Raw genomic sequence first — 21,306 nt, forward strand, 5'->3', positions numbered from 1 at the left:
TTTGTAATTTAATGTAAACATCTATTCGTAGATTGCTTCCCCTTCCCTAATTAGTTCCTTACAAAGAATCAATCTCTTGAGCTTCCAGCAATTAAAAAAGAAAAAGGGCAATGAAAAATGCAGCCAAGGGTTTTTTTTTTTTCTTTCCCCTTCCTTTTTTTCCTACCACCACCTATAGGGGCCAGAAAGTGTTGTCATGGAGACAACAGCTGCTGGGTTATGAGTGACAGGTATCAAGAGAGAAGTGTCTTGGAAAGGGAACATCTCAAGTTAAAAAAAAAAAAAAGTGGTGAAAGGAAAACCAATGCAAGCTCTTTTACTAAGCATGGCAGGGGAGCTCAGTCGAAAGGTGTATTTAAGCTAGCAAAGAAGAAAAGCAACGTTTCACCCTTTCTTTCACCTAACATAGGAAATGTTTTCCTTTCAAAGGGGAACAGATTCCTTTTAAGCAAATCTCAAGCATATGTACATATCTTGGCATAATTACATTTTAAAATTGGGATTCACACTGATGCACCAAATTGGTTGCCTTAGTAATGAGAAATCACCCGGGCAACGGATTTGCTGCTCTTTCAGGGGGAGCAAATCATCTGCTTCCCACTTATGGGGGAGCAGGCTGGGGAAGGGGTGGCAGGGGTTTCTTACTGGCAGTATCTGAGAGGAGATAAATGAGAAACAAATTATTTTTGACATGTCACCATTATTTTCCAAATATGCTTTTATCTTTTTTATTCATCAGTTAGGTGGGAGGAGAAAAAAGGGAAGCTGAAGGGAGGGTCTGTGGAAAGGGGGAGGGAGTGAGGAAAGGAGGGAGGGAGGGAGGGGGGAAAGGAAAGAAACGGGAACAAGGGAGGGAGGAGGAAGAGGAAAGAATGCTCTGTTGTTCTGTTGAATTTCTGAAGCATTTTTATTGTTCTAAGAGGCCTCTGCATTTGCCTCTGTGTAAATACTAAATGGCATCAGTCACTGGCTTACATTATAAATCAACAGAAATTTTCTTCGCAAGAATAAAATAAATGGCTTATACACTAATGTTTCTGTAATAGTGCCGCTTAGTAACATATAGGGGTAAGGCTTCAGTGTTTGATACTCATTTACTAAATGTCCTACATGCGATAAACACTCCTCCGTTTCTTCATTAAGAACATACATCTTTTCCCATACCTATCTTCATTACCATGAGCTACCAGTAAATGTTCAAAATACTTCTCACTTGAGGATTCTGGTACTTGGTTTGTGTTTCTTCTCCTCCTGTACTCCTGCCTTCATCTGGGTCAACTTTACCGTGATGGTTATTAATAAACCAGTTGTCTCCTAATCGCCAGATTAAGGAGGCACTTCCCAGCCCTTGCTTTGTTGGACATTTCTATGCCTGATACTGATCATTTCTTCTCACTTGAAATTTGCTACTTCTTTCGCTTCCCTGACTCCTGTGTCCATTGGCTTGCTGGTCATCTTGGCTTGAATGTCTCCCAGATACCTTGAACACATCGTGCCTCAAACTGTTACTTTCCTCCACATCAAGCTCCTGTACCCTCCATCTCTTTGTCAGTGGTTAGCGAGTGACACCAGCTATGTGCTGGAAACCTGGGAACTATTGATTCTTGGCTTTTATCTGTCTCCCATTCCAACAACTGTCATGATGGGCTGACTTTTTTTTTTTTTGTAAGTAAGCTCTATGCCCAATGTGGGGGCTGAACTCATGACCCCGAGATCAAGAGTCACATGGTCTACTAACTGAGCTAACCAGGCATCCTTTTTTAATTAATTTAAATTAATTTAATTCATTTTAATTCCTAAATATTTCTCAAATTTCTCCTCATCTCAATTACCAATGCTTTGAATGAGGACCCCATTTGTTTTCCCCTAGATTATAGCAAGAAGTTCTTATTGGCCCTCCTACCTCCAGTCTTGACTTTTTGTTTTTTTTTTAAGTAGGCTCCATGCCCAGTGTGGAGCCCAATGCAGGCCTTGCAACCTTGAGATCAGGACCTGAGCTGAGATCAAGAGTCAGACACTTAACCAACTGAGCTAGGGAACTCCTCCTGCCTTGACTTCTAATTTTCCCTTACCATGGACCGATTTAGAACTCAAAATGACCACATCACCTCTCCCTCTGAAACCTTTCAATGGGACTTCCATCAAGTATGGGAGGAACATGGCAGAACAGATAACCAGACATGCCCACTGCCAAGAGATGTACCCCTACCCACAGCTGAGCTTGCAAGAGAGTCAGGGACTGACTTAGGTGTCAATATTAGATTGGTGAAAATGAAAAATTCTGAGAATTCAAATTGTTGACAAGGATAGGGACCAATAAAAACTCTCATATATTTCAGGTTAAGTTTAAGTGGACAGTTACTTTGGAAAGCAACTGGACAATCTTCAGTAAACTTTGAAAACGTGCAGACTCTAAAACCTAGCATTTGTAGTGTGGGGTATGTTCTCTAGAGAAGCAGTTCTTAGGACAGGAGTGGGGAACTTTGAGCATTGCCAAGACCCTTTCAAGGGAGTCTCAAGAGAAAAACTGGTTTCACAATAAAACCAGCACTTTATTTACCTTTGTTAATTCTTATGCTCTCACAAAGCTACAGCGGAGTTTTCCAGAGGCTTTGTTGCATGTGATGATATCACCACTGGCAAATGGAATGTAACGTGGTGTATTCTTGAATTTTCTAGAATTTTCTAAGGTGAGCTTTTTGGGGAGGGGATCCTCAAAATTTGAGAGAAGCTATCCCACAAAGACTTAGTCCTTTCTAGAAAGGAAACATTGAAAAATCTTCATTGTAGCATTAGTTGGAAGGACCAAAAAAATGGAAAAACTAAGGATTGTCAGGAAAATTAATGGCTCTTCCATAACGAAATGGCATAAAGAAGTAAAAGTAAATAAACTAGGGCTACAATTACGGACCCAGGGAAATTTGAGAAACATGCCGAGTGAAAAAAAATCACGTTGCAGGAGACTTTGTGCGGCACAGCGTGGTGAAAGAGTATTGCGGGCTGTCACAGGAAAGGGATAATCAAATCGGGGGCTGTCGGCCTCAAACAGAGGTTATTAATGAGGAACCATGACAGAATGGGAGCTTGTTGACCCAGGTGTTTTGAGAAGACAAGCCCTGAGCTGGCTCTCTACATCCTATTAGGTAAACAAGAGAAACGTTAGTAAATATTTATACGCTTGTTATAAAACTCAAGCTAAATCTACATTTAATCCTGTCACTGCAGGTTGTACTGCAGCCAGGTACGATTGCTCCTAATTATCCATGCAGCTGTTTCTTGCGAAGGGCGAGGAACTTCCCTGAAACATTGAAAGAGCTGTGTCAGTAATTCTAAGGACTAGGGTTAGTCTGTGTTGATTTTGGAAAACAACATTTGTTTGAATTATTTTTGTAGTAAACTTTGTTACTTCTTTAAGTTTTTTTTTTCTTTTTAAAGATTTTATTATTTGACAGAGAGAGACACATTGAGAGAGAGGGAACACAAGCAGAGGAGCAGAGGGAGAAGCAGGCTCTCCGATGAGCAGGCAGCCCAATGTGGGGCTCGATTCCAGGACCCTGGGATCATGACCTGAGCTGGAGGCTGATGCCTAACAATTGAGCCACCCAGGTGCCCCGAAAACTCTGTTACTTCTATTTGTTGCAATTTTACCCCATAAGTGACAATCAGCCCACTATGATATCACAGGTCCTGTTCCAATGAACTCAACCTGTAAAAACGGTTTATGAAATATAGATTAAGATCTGTTCTTCCCGTAAATGTGAATCTAGCAGAGTGGTTCCCAAACTTTTTGGTACTACTTCTTCTCCCAGAAAGCTTTCTGTCCTCAGCTCAGGAAGCTCAGGGTCTATGCTCAGAGCCCACCTGGCAGTGATTCCATATGCCAGAGTGTCCCAATTACCCCATCCCACTGGCTGGAGGGCTAACACATCTCCCTCCTGACAACGCTGTCGGCTCCTGCTGGGTGGAGCACGGTTCATTTTTATGTCCCTATTCAGTAATGAATGAACAAACTCGATGCATTACTTATTTAAAAATGCATACAAGCATCCTTCTCCCGCATGGCTGCATCTCACAGTGCTGGGAAAGACACAAGCTATTTGCTTCTCACAGCATACTGAACAGACATATAGTCAATGGCCACCACGTGATCAAAGGCACATTTTTTTTTCTTTATTCCTTTCAACACTTAGTTAAGCTCAAGCACCGTATTTTTGACCATAGATATTCCCCATGAATGAAGCAATGAATAGACTGGCCTGGGGGCCACAACAGCCCCCCTCCCTCCTGTGATCAAGCTTATACTTCATCTAGAGTCATCCTAACACATCTTTCCCAACCTGCTCATGGCTCACAAGTCACCTTCACCAAAACAAATAAAAATCTCTTCTCCTGGAGCCTCTATTCTCAGTAAAACTGAGTCACTAATTACTTTCATTAATGTACATATGTATGTCAAAGCTGATTCATACTTTCAACATAAATGTTTCCTTCCAATTGTAGTCAAAATGTATCTCAGTTCACATACTTAATAGTAAATGACTCAGATATCTCTACATGTCTACTGATGTCCTTTCAAAAAGGAATCTTGCCAAATCATATTCTTCTTCCTCTTTCACCATGATGCCACCACCACTTTTGTGGCTGGTTTTGTACGCTGTTCTTCAGCAGCGTGAGTCATACCTGTTTTTCCTACAAGGAGGACATTCTGAACGATGCCACAGTGGTGAAAGAGAACAGTGGTTAAGAGCACGCGCAAAAGACTGGCCTACAGGGGGCAGGTCCCAGCTCTGGCGTTCACCATGTCTGTGACCGCCAGGGACTTACTCAGGCACTCGGTGGCTTGAGTTCCCTTTCCTATTAATTGAAAATAATACTAGACACTCACAGGATTTTTATAAAGATCCACTTAATATATGTAGAAGTATCCCAAACACCGTCACTCACCAAAGATTAGCCACTGCATTTTTTTTTTTTTTTTAACTTTAAGGGCAAGGGGCACCTGGGTGGCTCAGTTTGTTAAGCATCTGCCTTCGGCTCAGGTCATGATCCTGGGGTCTGGGGATCAAGCCCCACATTAGGCTCCCTGCTCAGGGGGGAGCCTGCTTCTCTCCCTCTCTGTCTCTCCCTCTAACTGGTGGCCCCCCACACCCCAAAAAACCTTTAAGGGCAAAATTAATCAATTTTATATGAGAGGTAATTATTTTGCTTTTAATCTGAGAAAGAAAACACTTGACTGGTTTTGCCAAGAAGTCAGTGAGCTTTGCTTGAAAATAATGTGAAAGCCCCCATGGCTTCATGCCACTATGTGACAATGATTTGAAATACACGACACATCAGGGAATAGGGGCAAATGAAAAACTAAACAACAGGATCTAATTTTCAGATAATGATTCTATTCACACTTTTTCTTTTGGCTGGTTTACACAATTACTATCCTCAGGTCTGTGCTAACCTCTAAGACTATTTATCTATGATATTCTTCTCTGTTTTAGAATTTACTGTTTTCACAATATGCTTTAATGGGCTACTTTTGATCCCTCACAAGATCCATCTACATAATCCAACCATAATATGTAATATTATAACATACCATAATATAACCCACTCCTAAAACCATACAGCGCAAATGTGGCAAGTAAGCACAAGAACATACAATGTTACAGTTGGTTAGGACAAACCAACCAGGGCAATCCTTATGACACATGATACATGAGTCGCCTTTAGAACATACCATTTTTACGGATGAAATATCACGGGGTGCCTGGGTGGCTCAGTGGGTTAAGCCTCTGCCTTCGGCTCAGGTCGTGATCTCAGGGTCCTGGGATCATGCCCCGCATGGGGCTCTCTGCTCAGCGGGGAGCCTGCTTCTCCCTCTCTCTCTGCCTGCCTCTCTGCCTACTTGTGATCTCTCTCTCTGTCCAATAAATAAATAAATAAAATCTTAAAAAAAAAAAAGGATGAAATATCACAGAAAATCCTAATTAATACGCTAAAGACTAGTGTGTCCCATTCTCCACGGTGCCTCTTTTTTGGGGCTCCTATCCCTAACCATCTGTGGGAAGACAGTTCTAAGACAACTGGGAACAAGAAACACAAACTACTTATTAGGCGATGTTGAGGAATTCCGGTTAATTTTAAGGGGTATGAGAGTGGCACGCAGACGTCCTCTGTACAGATTAGAATGGTATGTAAGGGCGGAACGATCAGACGGCTGGGATCTCCTTTTAAAACACCAAACTAAACCCCCACACGTCAAAGCATGAGGTGAAACTGTTGAACTGCAGGACAGCTGCTGACGCCGTGAGAAGGGAACACAGAAGTCCTCAAGCTCTTCCTTCTACTTCTGCGAGCATTTGAAATGCTTCATGATAAAAATGTCCAAAAAGACAGAGAAGATCCACCTTTTCTCAAGTTATACTCAGTGACTGTACGCTAGGCTCCTCAATTCCAGAAACTGGAGTTAATAAGCTTAACATTCCGTGATCAGAATGCAGTAAAACTAAAAACTACTAAAAAACTAGAAAGCAAAACCGAGCGTACACAAAACATGGATCGCCTGGGAACAATTTTTTAAATATTTTTGAATAGTCAACAGATACACAAAAAGACGCTCACCATCACTCATCGCTGGGAAGGGCAGGTCAAAACCACAATGAGATATCACTTTATCCTGTCAGAATGGCCGGAATCAGAAAGACAAGAAACAACAGGTGCTGGAGAGGATGTGGAGAAAGGGGAACCCTCACGCACTGCTGCTGGGAATGCAAACTGGTGCGGCCACTCTGGAAAACAGTATGGAGGTCCCTCAAAAAATTAAAAATAAAAGTACCATACAATCCAATAATTCCTCTACTGGGTATTAACTGAAAGGAAATGAGAATACTAATTTGAAAAGATATATGCACACCTATGTTTATTGCAGCATTATTTACAATAGTCAAGACATGGAAGCAGCCCAAGTGCCCACTGATACATGAATGGATAAAGAAGATGTGGTGTGTATACACACACATACACACACACACACACACACACACACAAAGGATGGGCTCTTGCTGTTTGCGCTAATATGGATGGATCTAGAGGATATTATGCTAAGTGACGCAAGTCAGAGAAAGACAAATAGCATATGATTTCACTTATATGTGGAATCTAAAAATAAAAACCAACAAAAACAAGAAACAGACCCATAAATCTGATGGTTGCCAGAGGGGAGAGGGTGGTAAAATGGGCAGAATGGGTGAATGGGAATGGGGGGTACGGCTATGGAATGAGTAAGTCACAGGAAGAAAAGGTGCATCACAGGGGATATAGTCCATGATATTGTACTAGAGTTGTATGGTGAGAGATGGTAGCTATGCTGTGTGAAGGCAGAGTATAGACTTGTGGAATCACTATCCTGTTCTCCTGAAACTAATGTAATATTGTGTGTCAATTATAGATAAACTTAAAAAAAAAACAATAAACATGTTTAAATTGGAAAAAAATATTTTTTAAACAACTTTTCGGGAAAGAGTAAATTTGAACATAAAAATAATTAAATGATAATATATCAGGTCTTATAAAAATAATTAAATGATAGTATATTAGGTCTTATTATAAATGATAATATATCAGGTCTTATAAATGATAATATATCAGCAAAAACAGTTCTAAAAAATTTCATATCCATTATTAATAAATGTGAAAGAAAAAAAATTCATGAAGCACCCAATATCAGAAGTTGGAGAAAAGATAATCTCCTGCTTGTTTCTGATCTTTCCATTCCAAAAGAAGGAACTGATTAATATTAAAAGACAAAATTGATAAATTAGAAATAAGAAAATGGTGGAATGAATAAATCAGAGAGCTGGCTCACTGAGGAAAAAAACAGTAAAATGCATCATTAACTAAAGCTGATCAAGAAAAAAGAGTGAGCACAAATCGAATTCACAAAATAAGAAATGATAAGAGAGGAATGACTAAAGACACAGGGGAAATGAAAAGAAACGTAAGAGATTACTTTGTTCAGTTCTATTCAATTAAATTTGAGAACCTGTACGATTTTCTAGGAAACTGCAAATCACCCAAACTGATTCCATGGAAGATACAAAATAAGAACACATCAACTCTTATGAAGAACGAGAGAAAGTTGTTGAAAAGTTATGACCCAACAAATACCCCCTCTTAGATGTCTTCACAGGAAAGTTCAACCTGAACAAATGAACTCCTATGGGATTAGATTGTTCCAGAATATGGGACAAGAAGGTTATCTTGCTGAGGCAAACATTATACTGACACTTAATTGATCAATACCATTCTCAGAATTGATAACTCAAAAGAGAAAAAAAATTACAGAAGCATCTTGATTCCCACGAAGAAGCAATTCCATTTAGTTCAACACCTTTTTTTTTTTTTTAATCTACTCTTGATTTTGAAAGCACTCTTCTTAACACAACAGGAATGGATGGATACCTCCTTAACGTGCTCAAATGCATCTGCCTCACAGCAAGCATGGACAGAAACTCAGTGCAAGCATTCCCAGCAAATTCAGGAACATTTTGAGGATGTCCAGTATCACCGCTCCAGGAGATTTCACAAGGCAGGCTTTGCATAGTGTGGTCCCCTCCGCACAACATGACTGCCATTTTGAGGGTGGTAGCCTGGAAGTACAGCTAATCCTGGCACAAAAACAAGAAGAAGCTGTCCCATGTGCCATCTCAAAAGGGCACTGGATCTTCCATGCTTTTGTATGTCCTTTACCAAACATTATACCTGATGCTTAAATACTGCTGATGCACTGATACAAACAGGGAGCCTTATTTTTGTATAATATTCTCACAATATTGGTTTGTCAGCAGAATGCCAAATATTTATGATATTGAATTTTTAAAAAAATTCTGAACTCCACATAAAACTGGAAACAACGATCACACATGAGTTTAGCCCACACTAAATATTTTATCTCATTAGCTGGAGGGTCTTTTCCTCCTTCCTCTGCTTTATCACAACCTCTTTCCACACTCACCTATTTTGCACCCTTTCTTGTCCACTCACTCCTTCGTTCCCTCGTACCGCGCTTATGAGATTGTGCCAGTTTTGCTATGGCCTAATAATCAAACCACTACCATCTTCTAAACAGGAAGCTATAGACAAGTGGGGGTGCCTAGGAGCCTCGGTCAGTTGAGCACCTGACTTTGGCTCAGGTCATGATCTCGGGGTCCTGGGATCGAGCCTCGTGTCGGGTTCCCTGCTCAGCGGGGAGCCTGCTTCTCCCTGTCTCTAAGCCTCTCCCCTGCTTGTGCTCTCTTTCTGTCAGATAAATAAATAAATAAAGCCCCTCATTTTTTTTTTTAAAGGAAGCTATCAGACAAGCAAAAATAAAATTCTGGGAGCCTGTGGACACTAGAAGGCCAATGGATCTGAATACTTGGAGTGTGAGGTTTCTATTATTCCCTCCCTAAACATGTGTGTAGGTTCCCATAACTGTAACTGACTTTAGATTCAGCCTTGACTGTGGACCCCCCCAGTTCCCAGCACCAGGGGCTACAGCCCTCCCAGCCATGTTCAAGATGGAATACAAACTGGAAAAACTCAGGGCACGTGGTGTGAAGCAGGTCAGCGGCTAGCATGATTTGCTTTTCCAAAGGACTGGCAGCTGTCACATTCATGAGTGGTAAATGCAATCCCAGGGTCCCCACAAACTGCTTGGAGGAAAATGATGAAAGCCTCAAGATACTACTTTAAAAAAGAATGTCTGGGTGTAGCAGCCTTCAGGATGGGACACAAGAAGGGCCTCGACCTCTTCACCATACCAAGGCACACCAGCACGGGTCATTCTATTCCCCAAGCTAGGATCAAAGCTGCGCAATCTGAAATGGTCCCGGGATGTGATATGGTGACTAATTAACATATCCATCCACAATCAATTAGAGACACCACTTAAGAAGGGGCTAATTCCCCCAGATGAAGACACAGTTCGCAGCGGCACCTATCTGTCTTATAGATGAGTCAAGAAAGCCAACCTTAAATCCATTAACCTATTCCGAATTTGTTAATGGCCACACGAAAGATAAACGTCCTGGATATTTTCTATCTCCCTTTGAGAACCCATCTTTCATGTCACTTTATATGACAATTTTGATCTTGCCCTGTGATTCCCTAAAATGAAAACATAAGTTTAAAACTATAAACGCACCAAAACCAAAAAGGGAGAGTTTCTTGGGATGACCCACACCCCACTTCTCTTCCAAGACAGTGACATATTTTAAACAAAATGTGTACAAAATATTAGAGGATCGTGACTCTTTGTAATGCATTTGGTGTGGTATTTTCATTAAAAATTTTATAAGAAACTACAGTCTTCCTCCAGGGTTTCCCCAACGAGGCAACAAATGAGCATCTTATTTTTCGAGAATTAATGAACACAACATATAGAAGGTAAACGATAAAAGGCAAAATGATAAAAGAACACAACAAAAGAAGGTAAAACGATAAAAGGAAAGTCCAGGTTGAAGAAGGAAAAAAGCTACAACAACAAAGTCAACATGGACAGATCAGCCTCACAACACACTTAATATACACGTCCCCCCTCAGCTTGCGGCCGGGCTGACAATGGATCTCTCAAGCACCTGTAATTCTGAAAACTTTAAATAGTTCTTCAGTGCTGCCTGGAAACACCATCCTATTGGATTTCTTATTTGAGTATGATGTAAGGAACACACACACAGACACCTATGTCGAGGGTAAGTGAAGCACTTACGTATTACTGAAGGAACAGAAGTGTGACCTTTAAAAAATTCCCACCGGCTAGCCCGATTCATTTCTTTCAGTGACGCAAAGATGTGTTCACAACAGCTGGGGTTTTGTACAAAATGCTCTTTTCAATATTCAGGCAAAACATTCAGGTTTTAGGTCATTCAGAGAGGGTGTTTAGAAAGATAAAAATATCCAGGGCTTCAGGGATGCTGGCTCTTTCACGCCCCAGTGGGTGGGAGCATAAATCGGTCCAATCTTTCCAGAAGCTGTCTGGTGATGGGTACAGAAAATCTGAAAAGTGTGTATTGTTAAACCAAAAATGTCTGTCTGAGAATTTATCCCAAGAAAATAATCAAGGATGATGAAAAGTGCTTGCTAGTAGTAAAAACAGCACAAGCAGGAACAACAATAGCTAATACGCATTGAACTCTGGGCCAGGCACCCCTCTAGGTAAGCACAGCTGTGAACTGCAGTGGGACCTAGATAGTGGAAATTGGGAAAAACCTGAACATCCGGTAAGAGCAGATAAATGACTGAAGAAGCTCTAGTAAATCACATTAAGGACCAAGCTAGCTCTTATAAATACACAAATACGTGGTTACACATGTGAAGATGAAACAAAAAAGTATTACATAACTAGATGACATGATTAATTTATATTTAATATAAAATTTTACTTTAAGAATATAAATTCATGTTTTTCATTTTCCTACATGAACTTATATTGCTACCACTTATGTACTATGAAACCAATAAAAGTCTTTGATCTCTAGATGGTTCTTTAAGATGGCTTGCTCTTTCTTTTTTTCTTTCTTCTTTTTCTGGGGAAAAGATACATCTATTCATTTTAAAAAGAGAGCGAGAACAAGCACAGGGTAGAGGGAGAGAGAATCTCAAGCAGACTCTACATTGAGCATGGAGCCCGACATCGGGTGTGATCCCACGACCCTGAGATCACGACCTGAGCTGAAACCAAGCGTTGGACATTCAATGGAACGAGCCACCCAGGGGTCCCTAAGATGGTCATTTCTTTAAAGAAAAGATATTTGTAGGGGCACCTGGTTGGCTCAGTGGCTTAAAGCCTCTGCCTTTGGCTCAGGTCATGATCCCAGGGTCCTGGGATTGAGCCCCGCATCGGGCTCTCTGCTCAGCAAGGAGCCTGCTTTCCTCTCTCTCTCTCTCTGCCTGCCTCTCTACCTACTTGTGATCTCTCTCTGTCAAATAAAAAAAAATAAAGAAGAGATATTTGTAGCACTTCATAAATCTCCTAAAATGTCAAGCATATGACCAAATATATGAAGATAAATAAGATGCACTAAACAGATTACCTGTAATTCTTGATACTGCACACCTGGTGGTTTAGACAGTTGTATTGTGGACCTACGCATTTTTTATGAATCAGAAAGCAAAGCAATTTGTATCTTTTCTGCAATCTCTGTGGTTTTGCAGTTCGTTCTCTTAAGGACAATTTTGGAGGTTCTGGTTTTAGTTAATGTCATTGACTCTGCCACTTCCAATTTGCCATTAAATCTCCACGATGGCGCAGAAAAGGCATGAGAATACATGGAAAGTTAGGTTCTCACATGTTAAAGTCACACAGTATCACACAGTAGGATATTGGCATAGGAATTGTCAATGGAATAAAAGAGTGAGTCCTGAAAATAGACTCAAGTATATATGGGAATTTATTATTAGACAAAAGTGGAATTTTAATTTAGAGGAAAAAAGAGGAATTTTTAAATAAACTGAATTAGAATAGCTGGGTTTTAACTTGGAACAAAACAGAGCTGGACCCTTATATAATACCACATATAAAAGCTAAATCCCAGATCTAAAACTTCTCTGAAGAAACTCAAAGACACAATGAAAAAAAAGATAAGACATATTAAGTGGAAAATTTCATGTTGAAGAGTACACCATAATGACAAATGATAGCTTAGGAAAATAGCTACAATACCTAAAGATAATTGCTCCCACAAATTTAAAAGCAAAAGGTAAACAACCCAATAGAAAATTGGGCCAAGGATACGAATACGTAAATAACAGGCAAAGCGATCTGAAAAGGCCAAGAAACACACCCTCATGAAGAGTCATGAGAACAAAAAATTGAAGTAGAATGAGACACCATTTCTTACTGATAAGAATGAAAAAAATTCAAAAGCCTGGTAAAAGTCACTGCAGTTAAAAAAAAAAATCAGGGAAAATAAGTTCACTTACATTGTGGGCTACACAATGTGAATGGTTAATATCTATGATTACGCCCTTCGAACAATAATCTTGCTCATGGGCATCCAGTGCACAGAACGAAGGCATTAGCACAGAAGTCTTCAGTGCATAGGATGAAAGATTCCTACGTGTACAAGGAAGTCTATTAAAGTTATGGGAAGACTGTGGGAGCATCTGGAAAGGAGTTAACACAGCAGGCGTGAGACTATATCCCTAGAAAAGTCCGCGTCGTCCAAAGTTGGCCCTTGGCTAGTGTCTTCGAACTTGACTGGGAAACAGTTTCACATGCTGATACAAAACTTTCCCTAAATGGTAAGAGTGACTCAATGTGGTTACACCACTTGTGCAAACAGTGGGGTTTATAATACCTGCCGCCCTTCTTCGAGTATGGGATTTCGGTACATGTGGGGCAGAGGGTGCAAACATAATCAGTCCCCAGTAAAAACTTTAAGCACCGAGTCTGTGATGGGATCCCCAGTAGACAACACTTAGCATGTGTTGTCACAGCTCATTTCTGCAGGAATTAAGCATGTCCTGTGCAACTCCACTGGGAGAAAACTCTTGGAAGCTTGCTCACGGTTTCCTCTGGATTTTACCTATTGTGCCTTTTCCCTTTGCTGATTTTTGCTTTGCATCCTTTTGCTGTAATAAATTTAATTCATGAACACAACTATAGGCTGAGCCCTGTGAATCCTTTTAGTGAATCACCACAACTGGAAGTGGTCTCGGGGACCCTTTGACATAGGTGGTGGGAGGAGTTGTGGGCAGAGAAGGTAAATGTGGGAAAAAGAATACCAAAATATTAGAAAAAAAAAGAGAAAGGTGCTCATAAAAAAATCACCATGTGAACTATGATGTCATTTATATTATAGTACATATGCTTGTCTATAAGCATAGAAAGATATTAGAAAGGATGACCACCACAACACTAATGATTTGTTACCTCTGGATGGTGGGATTTTAGGTGATTCTCCACTGTTTCTCTTACACTTTTTGGTATGGCTTGAACTTGTTTTTGCAATAAGTATGCCTTAATGGATAATCAGAAAAAAAAATTAAGCTATTTTTTTTTTTATTTAAAAAGGGAATATAAAAGTCAGTTGTTGGAAATTCTGGTTTAATACTGTATCTCTTAGGACGCCTGGGTGGCTCAGTCGGTTCAGTGTCTGCCTTCGGCTCAGGTCATGATCCTGGGGTCCTGGGATCGAGCCCCACATGGGGCTTTCTGCTCAGCAGGGAGCCTCCTTCTCCCTGTCTCTCTGCCTGCCATTCTGGCTGCTTGTGCTCTCCCTCTGTCAAGGAAATAAAATCTTAAAAAAAAAAAAATAGCATCTCCTGATGCCGCCTTTCCTAACTTCCTATTCCATTCCTGTAAGGTTACAGAAAAAAATAAAAACACACAGCACATGAAAACTTAGGTGACTGATGACCTATTCCCAGAAGCTGAGAGAAACTTCCAATAATTTTTTTTTTAAAGAGGAAGAATTCAGGAAATATGATAGTAGCATAGGTTTTTTTTTTTAAGATTTTATTTATTTCTTTGACAGAGACAGATCACAAGTAGGCAGAGAGGCAGGCAGAGGGAGAGGGGGAAGCAGACTCCCTGCTGAGCAAAGAGCCCGATGCGGGGCTTGATCCCAGGACCCTGAGATCATGACCTGAGCCGAAGGCAGAGGCTTTAACCCACTGAGCCACCCAGGCACTCCAGATACTTCCAATAATTTTTATTGGCTGTGGAGTTGGTTTGAAAACCAATTAGTAGATCACCTATTATCATACCCTAGAATGGTTGGCCTGAAAATTCTGAGAAAGATCCTTGTTTCCTGCTCCACTGCTTTCTGGTTCAGAAATGCAATATCTGTATCACAGGGCGCGCTGGAAGCTCTTCCCCCATGGCATGGGTGGTAGCTTTTGAAGTAGTCATCCTTCCTCTTTTAGAACCTCCCCTCTCTACGTAGAAATGGTAATTTCTCCCCAGAAGAGAAGCAGAGGCGCTGCAGAGAAGGAGAACCATAGTAGGTATGCATCCCTACTGTGCAAGAGCTGGCTCATGGGGCTGGGGGCACTAGCCGGGCTGGAGCAGATTCACGTCTGTGGGACACCGCTGACTGTGGAGGAAGCGGGCAGACCGCCGCTGGAGAGTGAAGAACAGGATTCCCCCAGCTGCCAAGCAGACAGAAAGTGAGTTCACGGTAGGGCGACGACACAATGTATCATGCATCATTATCCATAGCAAAAGTGACACTTTTGAGAGAGAAAGGGGGACACGAGACAACAGTCATAAACCAGGACTGTCTCAAAGAAATGGTGAGGGATGGTCCTCGCTCTCCTTCAGGGCCAAACCCTGAGCCCGAGTCAATTTCTTGAAATAGGTATAAAGAAGAAAAGAAGAGTGTCAGATCTGCCAAAAAGAATAACAACAACGAAACACCACTGGCAAGTACTTAAGTCTGAATATACACAACAGATAAATGAAAATGACTGACCAGGGGCGCCTGGGTAGGTCGGTGGGTTAAGCCTCTGCCTTCAGCTCAGGTCATGATCTCAGGGTCCTGGGATCGAGCCACGCATCAGGCTCTTTGCTCAGCAGGGAGTCTGCTTCCCCCTCTCCCTCTGCCCGCCTCTCTGCCTACTTGTGATCTCTCTCTCTGTCAAATAAATAAATAAAATCTTAAAAAAAAAAAAAAAACGACTGACCATGGCAGACAGAAAACAGACACCCACCCTGCACAAAATACAACAGAGTAAAAGCAATACAAAAAAAGCCAGTTAGCAAAAGGAAACTGTTTCAAGAAGAAACAGAATTTAGTATTCTACTCTGAAAAATTTTCCGAGTTCTAGGCAAAACAAATAGAGAGCAAAACTTAGAAACATTTTGGCCATCGGAAGGGAAGAGAAAAACCTTCATTATTTGCACACGATAGAACCATTTCCCCAGAAAAACTAGAGGAATGAACAAAGGTTGCCTTCTGGATACAGACAAACCAACATAAGCCCATACTATTTTTCTGTACCAACACTGGCATGTAGAATAAAAAATTCACAGCAGTAACAAAAACAATAAGACATCTAGGAATTAACCATGGATTTCTATGGCCTCTCTAAATCTAAGTTCAAATAAGTGACTTAAATAAGCCTATTCTGTACTTTTAAGATGATTTAATATTGTAAAAACGTTAATTCTTTCAAATTAATGTATAAATTCAATGCCATCCTAATAAAAATTGTTGTTGAATTTAAATGAACCCAATGAACACACATTAACATTTATATTGCAAAATAAAGGTCTAGGTGTAGGTTAATCCATCCGCATAAAGAAGAGTGAGAAGATGACTGACCCTACCATACCCTAAGACACGCTGCAACAAAAACTCTGTGGCATTGATCTAAAAATAGGTAACTGTATAAATAAACATTCAGAGACAGAATATATACACCCGATAATATATGATAAAAGTGGCACCACAGATCAATGGGAAAAGGACACACTGTTCAGCAGATGGTCCCGAGAAAATGGTTCACCATTCAGAATAAAATGAAACGGGATTCTTACGTAAAACCACATATATAGGTAGGTTCTAGATGGATTCAAGACCTAAATGTGCAAGATAAAAGTATACAGTTCAGAGGAGGAAACAGAGGCTACCATCTTTGTGACCTGGAGAGAAGGAAAGCCCTCTTCAACAAAATGTAAGACAAAGAATTGAAGAATTTGATAATGTCAAAATTAAGGATTTTCTTCAGAGCACCTGGGTGGCTCAGCTGGGTGTCTGAGGTTGTGTGATCTCAGGGTCATGAGATCGAGCCCTGTGTCAGGCTGCACAGCTGCTTAAGACTCTCTCTTCCTCTGTCACCCTCTCCCTCTCTAAAGGAAAAAAAAAAAAAAGAACGTATTTTAAATGTCTAATGTGACATTTGGACACTTTTGGACGTGTGTCCAAAATACTCAAGGAAATGTCTGCTAATCAACAAGAAAATGGTACCAGCTCCAGGGGAAAAACGGACAGAGGACAGTTTACAGGAAGACCCAAGGAGCAAATAAGCATTTAGTGGGATGCTCAGGTTCAATGGTAACCAGAGAAACACAAAGTAAAACAACAGTGAGATACCAGTACGCCTACTACTCTTACAAAATTGTGGTGGCTGGACGCTACTAGTCAGGACGTGGGCACAGTAACTCCCTGAGCGAGTTGGTGCAAACAGACAGTCCTTTTGGGGAGGAAATGGGCACTACTTATACCGATCAGGCCAGCTACACCATCTGACCCAGCAGCTTTTCTCCTGGTATATACCCCATAGAAAACATACCTCTCGCACAAGATTTTTAAAAAGGCACAAGATTTTTAAAAAGGTATGTATATAATTTTTTAAAAAGATTTTATTTATTTATTTATCTGACAGAGATCACAAGTAGGCAGAGAGGTAGGCAGAGAGAGGGAGAAGCAGGCTCCCTGCTGAGCAGAGAGCCCGATGCGGGGCTCGATCCCCGGACCCTGGGATCATGACCTGAGCCAAAGGCAGAGGCTTTAACCCACTAAGCCACCCAGGCACCCTATATATAATTTTTAAGATAAAAATGGCTCATCTGGAAGGCATGGAAATGGGTATGGCAGATAAAAAGAAAAACATGAGTGAGTGAATGAAGTGAGAAGGGGGCCCTGCCCAGAATAATGATGAGTGCTACTATGAGCTAATGAGCTTCCAGTCGGCACCTCACTCCTCAGTCAAGTGCTGGTGCTCGGTTATGGTGGCTGAGCAGGGGGTTTTAAACATGTCAGCAAAACTTTGCAATTACCAGATTTAAAAAAAAAGTCCTTCACCCAGTTAGGCTGAGGGGGAAAAAAAAACCCAGTTAATGACAAGAGACAAAAAGCTGGCTACTCCCTAACTTTAAACTTTGACACCTCCCTAACTTTAAACATCAGAAGATAAAATGTCTTGAATTTTGAGGACAGAATAATTTTGAGCTCAGGCAGCCAAATAAATTTGTCATGTGTGGAGGCAACAGAAAACATTCTAAGAGAGGCATAGATACAAGGAATATACCATCATGAACATTTCTTGAGTCAAAGAAAACATCCAGCAAAATTTTAAGAACATAAAAGCAAGACCTGATCCCTATTTATGAAATCTAAAATTACCTTTTGTAGAAAGAGGACAATTCTTATGAGCATCTGGGCACGGAGCTCCTCCAAGGTAAACAGTGTTCGGGGTGTTCGAATGAAAATTTTGGTTTTCCCATAAGCTACGTCATCCTGAAAACCACAATGTTCAATCAGCTTCTTGACAGCCTCTTTGTCTGAAGGAAGGTCATGGTTGGGCCAGGTAAATTCAGAGATCATCTTGTATCTGTGTGAAAAATGAACAGGGTACAAGTTAAGGGAGAAAAACCATTGGTCTTAATAGACACAGAAAGACTAATAAATTCAAGACACTTCATAGAAAAAAAATATTCTGTTCAATAACCTAAGAGATGTAGAAAAAGACTTTAATAAGATACAACACTCTTTCATGATAAAGACTTACTAAACTTGGGATAGAAGGACCCCTCCTTAATCTAGTATAGGCTAATTTACCAAGAACCTAGAGCAAATACCATTTATAGATAGGTAACCTTTACAAATTCTCTTTATGCACAGAAGGAAGACAGAGATGCCTCGATTATGAGTTTCCCAGCCAGCGCAGGGAGACCAATAAATAGATTAGCTGGTATGGTTGGGGAAGGAAGAAAACTAACATTATTTATGACTCACTTCAAAGGAAATGAAGCAGATCTTTAGATGAAAACTATTATCACTAAAAGAAAACCACATATAAGATCAATACACAAAAAACCAATTGTGTTTCTAGGTGCAAGGAGCCTTGGACTCTCATAAGGTAGCTTGCCACACCCAGCTTCTTCATGACTGAAAATGAGCAAGACGGAAGTCATGGGGTCACAGCCTCCTTTCAAAAGGGATATTCTATTACGATGGCCAAATTCCATTTTGCTGGAAGCATATCACTAGGCCAGCCCACATTCAAGGGAAGGGGATGGCAAAGAGCCTGAGTACTGAGAGGTGGGATCACTTTGACCATCTGAGAAGACTGCCAACCACAGCACTCCCTCCAAACCCCCCAGTGCCAAGTCGTTTAATACATGTAGCCAAATTCAGTAATTTTTTTCATATATTATATCAGAATTTTAATCCATACAAGAAAGGCCCTCTTCCCATTCAGGTTACAGGGTCATCCACCTACGTGTTCTATCGGTCGTATGTTTTCGTCATGTACTTTTAAATCTTTCACCCACTTGGGGTTTATTTTGGTATACGGCATGAGGTATGGATCCAATTTTATCTTTTGACAAGGGGCCACCCAGTTGTTCCAACACTATTTACTAAAATGTCCCATCTTTCTCCCGGTGATTTAATAGGGCATTTCAATCACATATTACATTTTCATATGTACTTCATGGTATTTCTACACATTCTGGTCTGTTTCATTGCTGTCCGTCTATCTGTGCATCAGTCCTTTGTGGTTTTAATCATAGATGTCTTTTTCTTTTTTTAAAAGATTTTATTTATTTATTTCAGAGACAGTGAGTGAGAGAGAGCATAAGCAGGAGAAGAGGCAGAGGGAGAAGGAGAGGCAGACTCCCTCACTGAGCAGGGAGCCCAATGTGGGGCTCAATCCCACGACCCCAGCTGAAGGCAGTTGCCCAACCGACTGAGCCCCCAGGGATGTTTTAATATCTGGTGGTCTCTCCTCATCCTTTCCTTTTTATAAGGCTATTCTAGCTACTCCTGCTTGCTTTTTTTCTATATGAATTTTAGAATCAATCTTCATAGTTCCAGGGGGAAAACAATCACAAGAAAGACAAATCCTGCTGGTATTTTTAGTGGGTTCCCACATTAAATTCATTAAACTTAATGAATTATCTATGATGTTGAATCATCCTATCTAAGAACAAGGGATGTCTTTCCACTTGTTCAAGTCTACTTTTGTGCCTCCTGGGAGTCTTTAAATGGTCTTCGTTGGGCTTCACACATTTCTTGCTGAGATACCTAAATAGCTTCTGATCCTTTCTTCTCTATGAATCTCTCCTCTCTGAGCTTCCATGGCATCACGATCTCCCTGATTTCCTTCTGTCTCTCTGGATATTTCTTCTCAATATCATTTTCTGGCACTGTTCCTCCATTACTGGACCCTCAAATGTTGGGAGTCCCCCAAGGCTCATACCAGGTTCTCTTTAATGTACAACCTCCCCATGTCATCTCCTCTGTTCCACCCACTTTAGTTTTCAATTCATGAATTTTCCATAGCCCAGCTCTGAGTTCTGAGTTTAAATGCATACATCTAATGCCTACATAAATCTTCAAGGCGTCTCACATTTCTCTTTTACTTTCCCCGCTCAGTGCCCACACTTACTAAAGCCATAATCCTGTGAATTTTTATTTGCTTCCTTCTCTTCTCTGTCAGCTCTTCCTCTAATTCATCATCAAATCCTATTGGGTTTACGTCCAAAATATATTTAAAATTCAGCAATTCTCATCTTTACTGCCACAATCCTAATCTAAGACACCATCAAGCTTACTACAATAGTCTCCTGGATCGTCTTCCGGTTTCTTCCCAGTTCATTCCGCAAGTTCAGCTGCCGCAGGACTTTTCTAGAAAGCCTTACATCATTTTCATCTTTTACTGCTCTCTGCCTTCAGCCCTATACTCTAATCACATTGGCCTTTTTTAGGGTCCTGTAGTGCGGTTGCCTCTTTCTTGCTTTAGAATCTTTGCATATGTCGTTCCCATTGCCTGGAATGGTTTTTCATCTACTACTTCAAAGGCTGGCTCCTGCTTATTTTAGTCTTTGACTGTCTTCTTTCATCAACCATCAACCCCCATTATTCCTTGCTATATATTTAAAAACCTACTCACTCGCCAGATTGGGAGATAAACAGACACTGAATGAAAGAGTTCAAATATGAAGAGAGAGGTAGTATCACGTGAAAAAAGGAAACAAAATCAGAATCACCCCAAATTCATTATAACACTAGAGTAAGAGTCAACATTTGGGCTATCATACAGGTAGTCGTGGTGTGTTTGAAATTTTCGGCATACTGCAGAAGCTGGAAGCGAGCCCCTCCATACGGCTCAGCCAAGGTGTTCTTCCTTTCTTCAGAATGGTCAAATAGCAAGACCCCAGTTCTCCCGCAAACCAGCATCCTGAACTTGTGAATTAAAAAGCTGAACTCATCTGCTTCCTGACAACTAGTATTATCTCCTTGAAAGACCCGAGCAGCTTTTAAGGTTATCAGAGCACTTAAAATCCTTCTCGCTTTTTTTGATAAAAGGAATAAAAATAAA

At 40.7% G+C, this 21,306-nt stretch overlaps 1 protein-coding gene across 2 annotated transcripts in view; it reads right to left on the reverse strand.

The window, feature by feature from the left end:
* MYO1D (myosin ID) overlaps positions 1 to 21,306 on the reverse strand; it is a 335,010-nt gene that overhangs the window by 166,814 nt on the left and 146,890 nt on the right. For both annotated transcript variants that reach the window (XM_032843261.1, XM_032843262.1), the window contains exon 16: positions 18,105 to 18,312. In XM_032843261.1, the coding sequence (XP_032699152.1) occupies positions 18,105 to 18,312 (208 nt within the window). The remainder of the gene's footprint in view (positions 1 to 18,104; positions 18,313 to 21,306) is intronic.

Source organism: Lontra canadensis, unplaced genomic scaffold (assembly GCF_010015895.1).
Source record: "Lontra canadensis isolate GAN:19392208 unplaced genomic scaffold, GSC_riverotter_1.0 scaffold137, whole genome shotgun sequence".
Lineage (NCBI taxonomy): Eukaryota > Metazoa > Chordata > Mammalia > Carnivora > Mustelidae > Lontra > Lontra canadensis.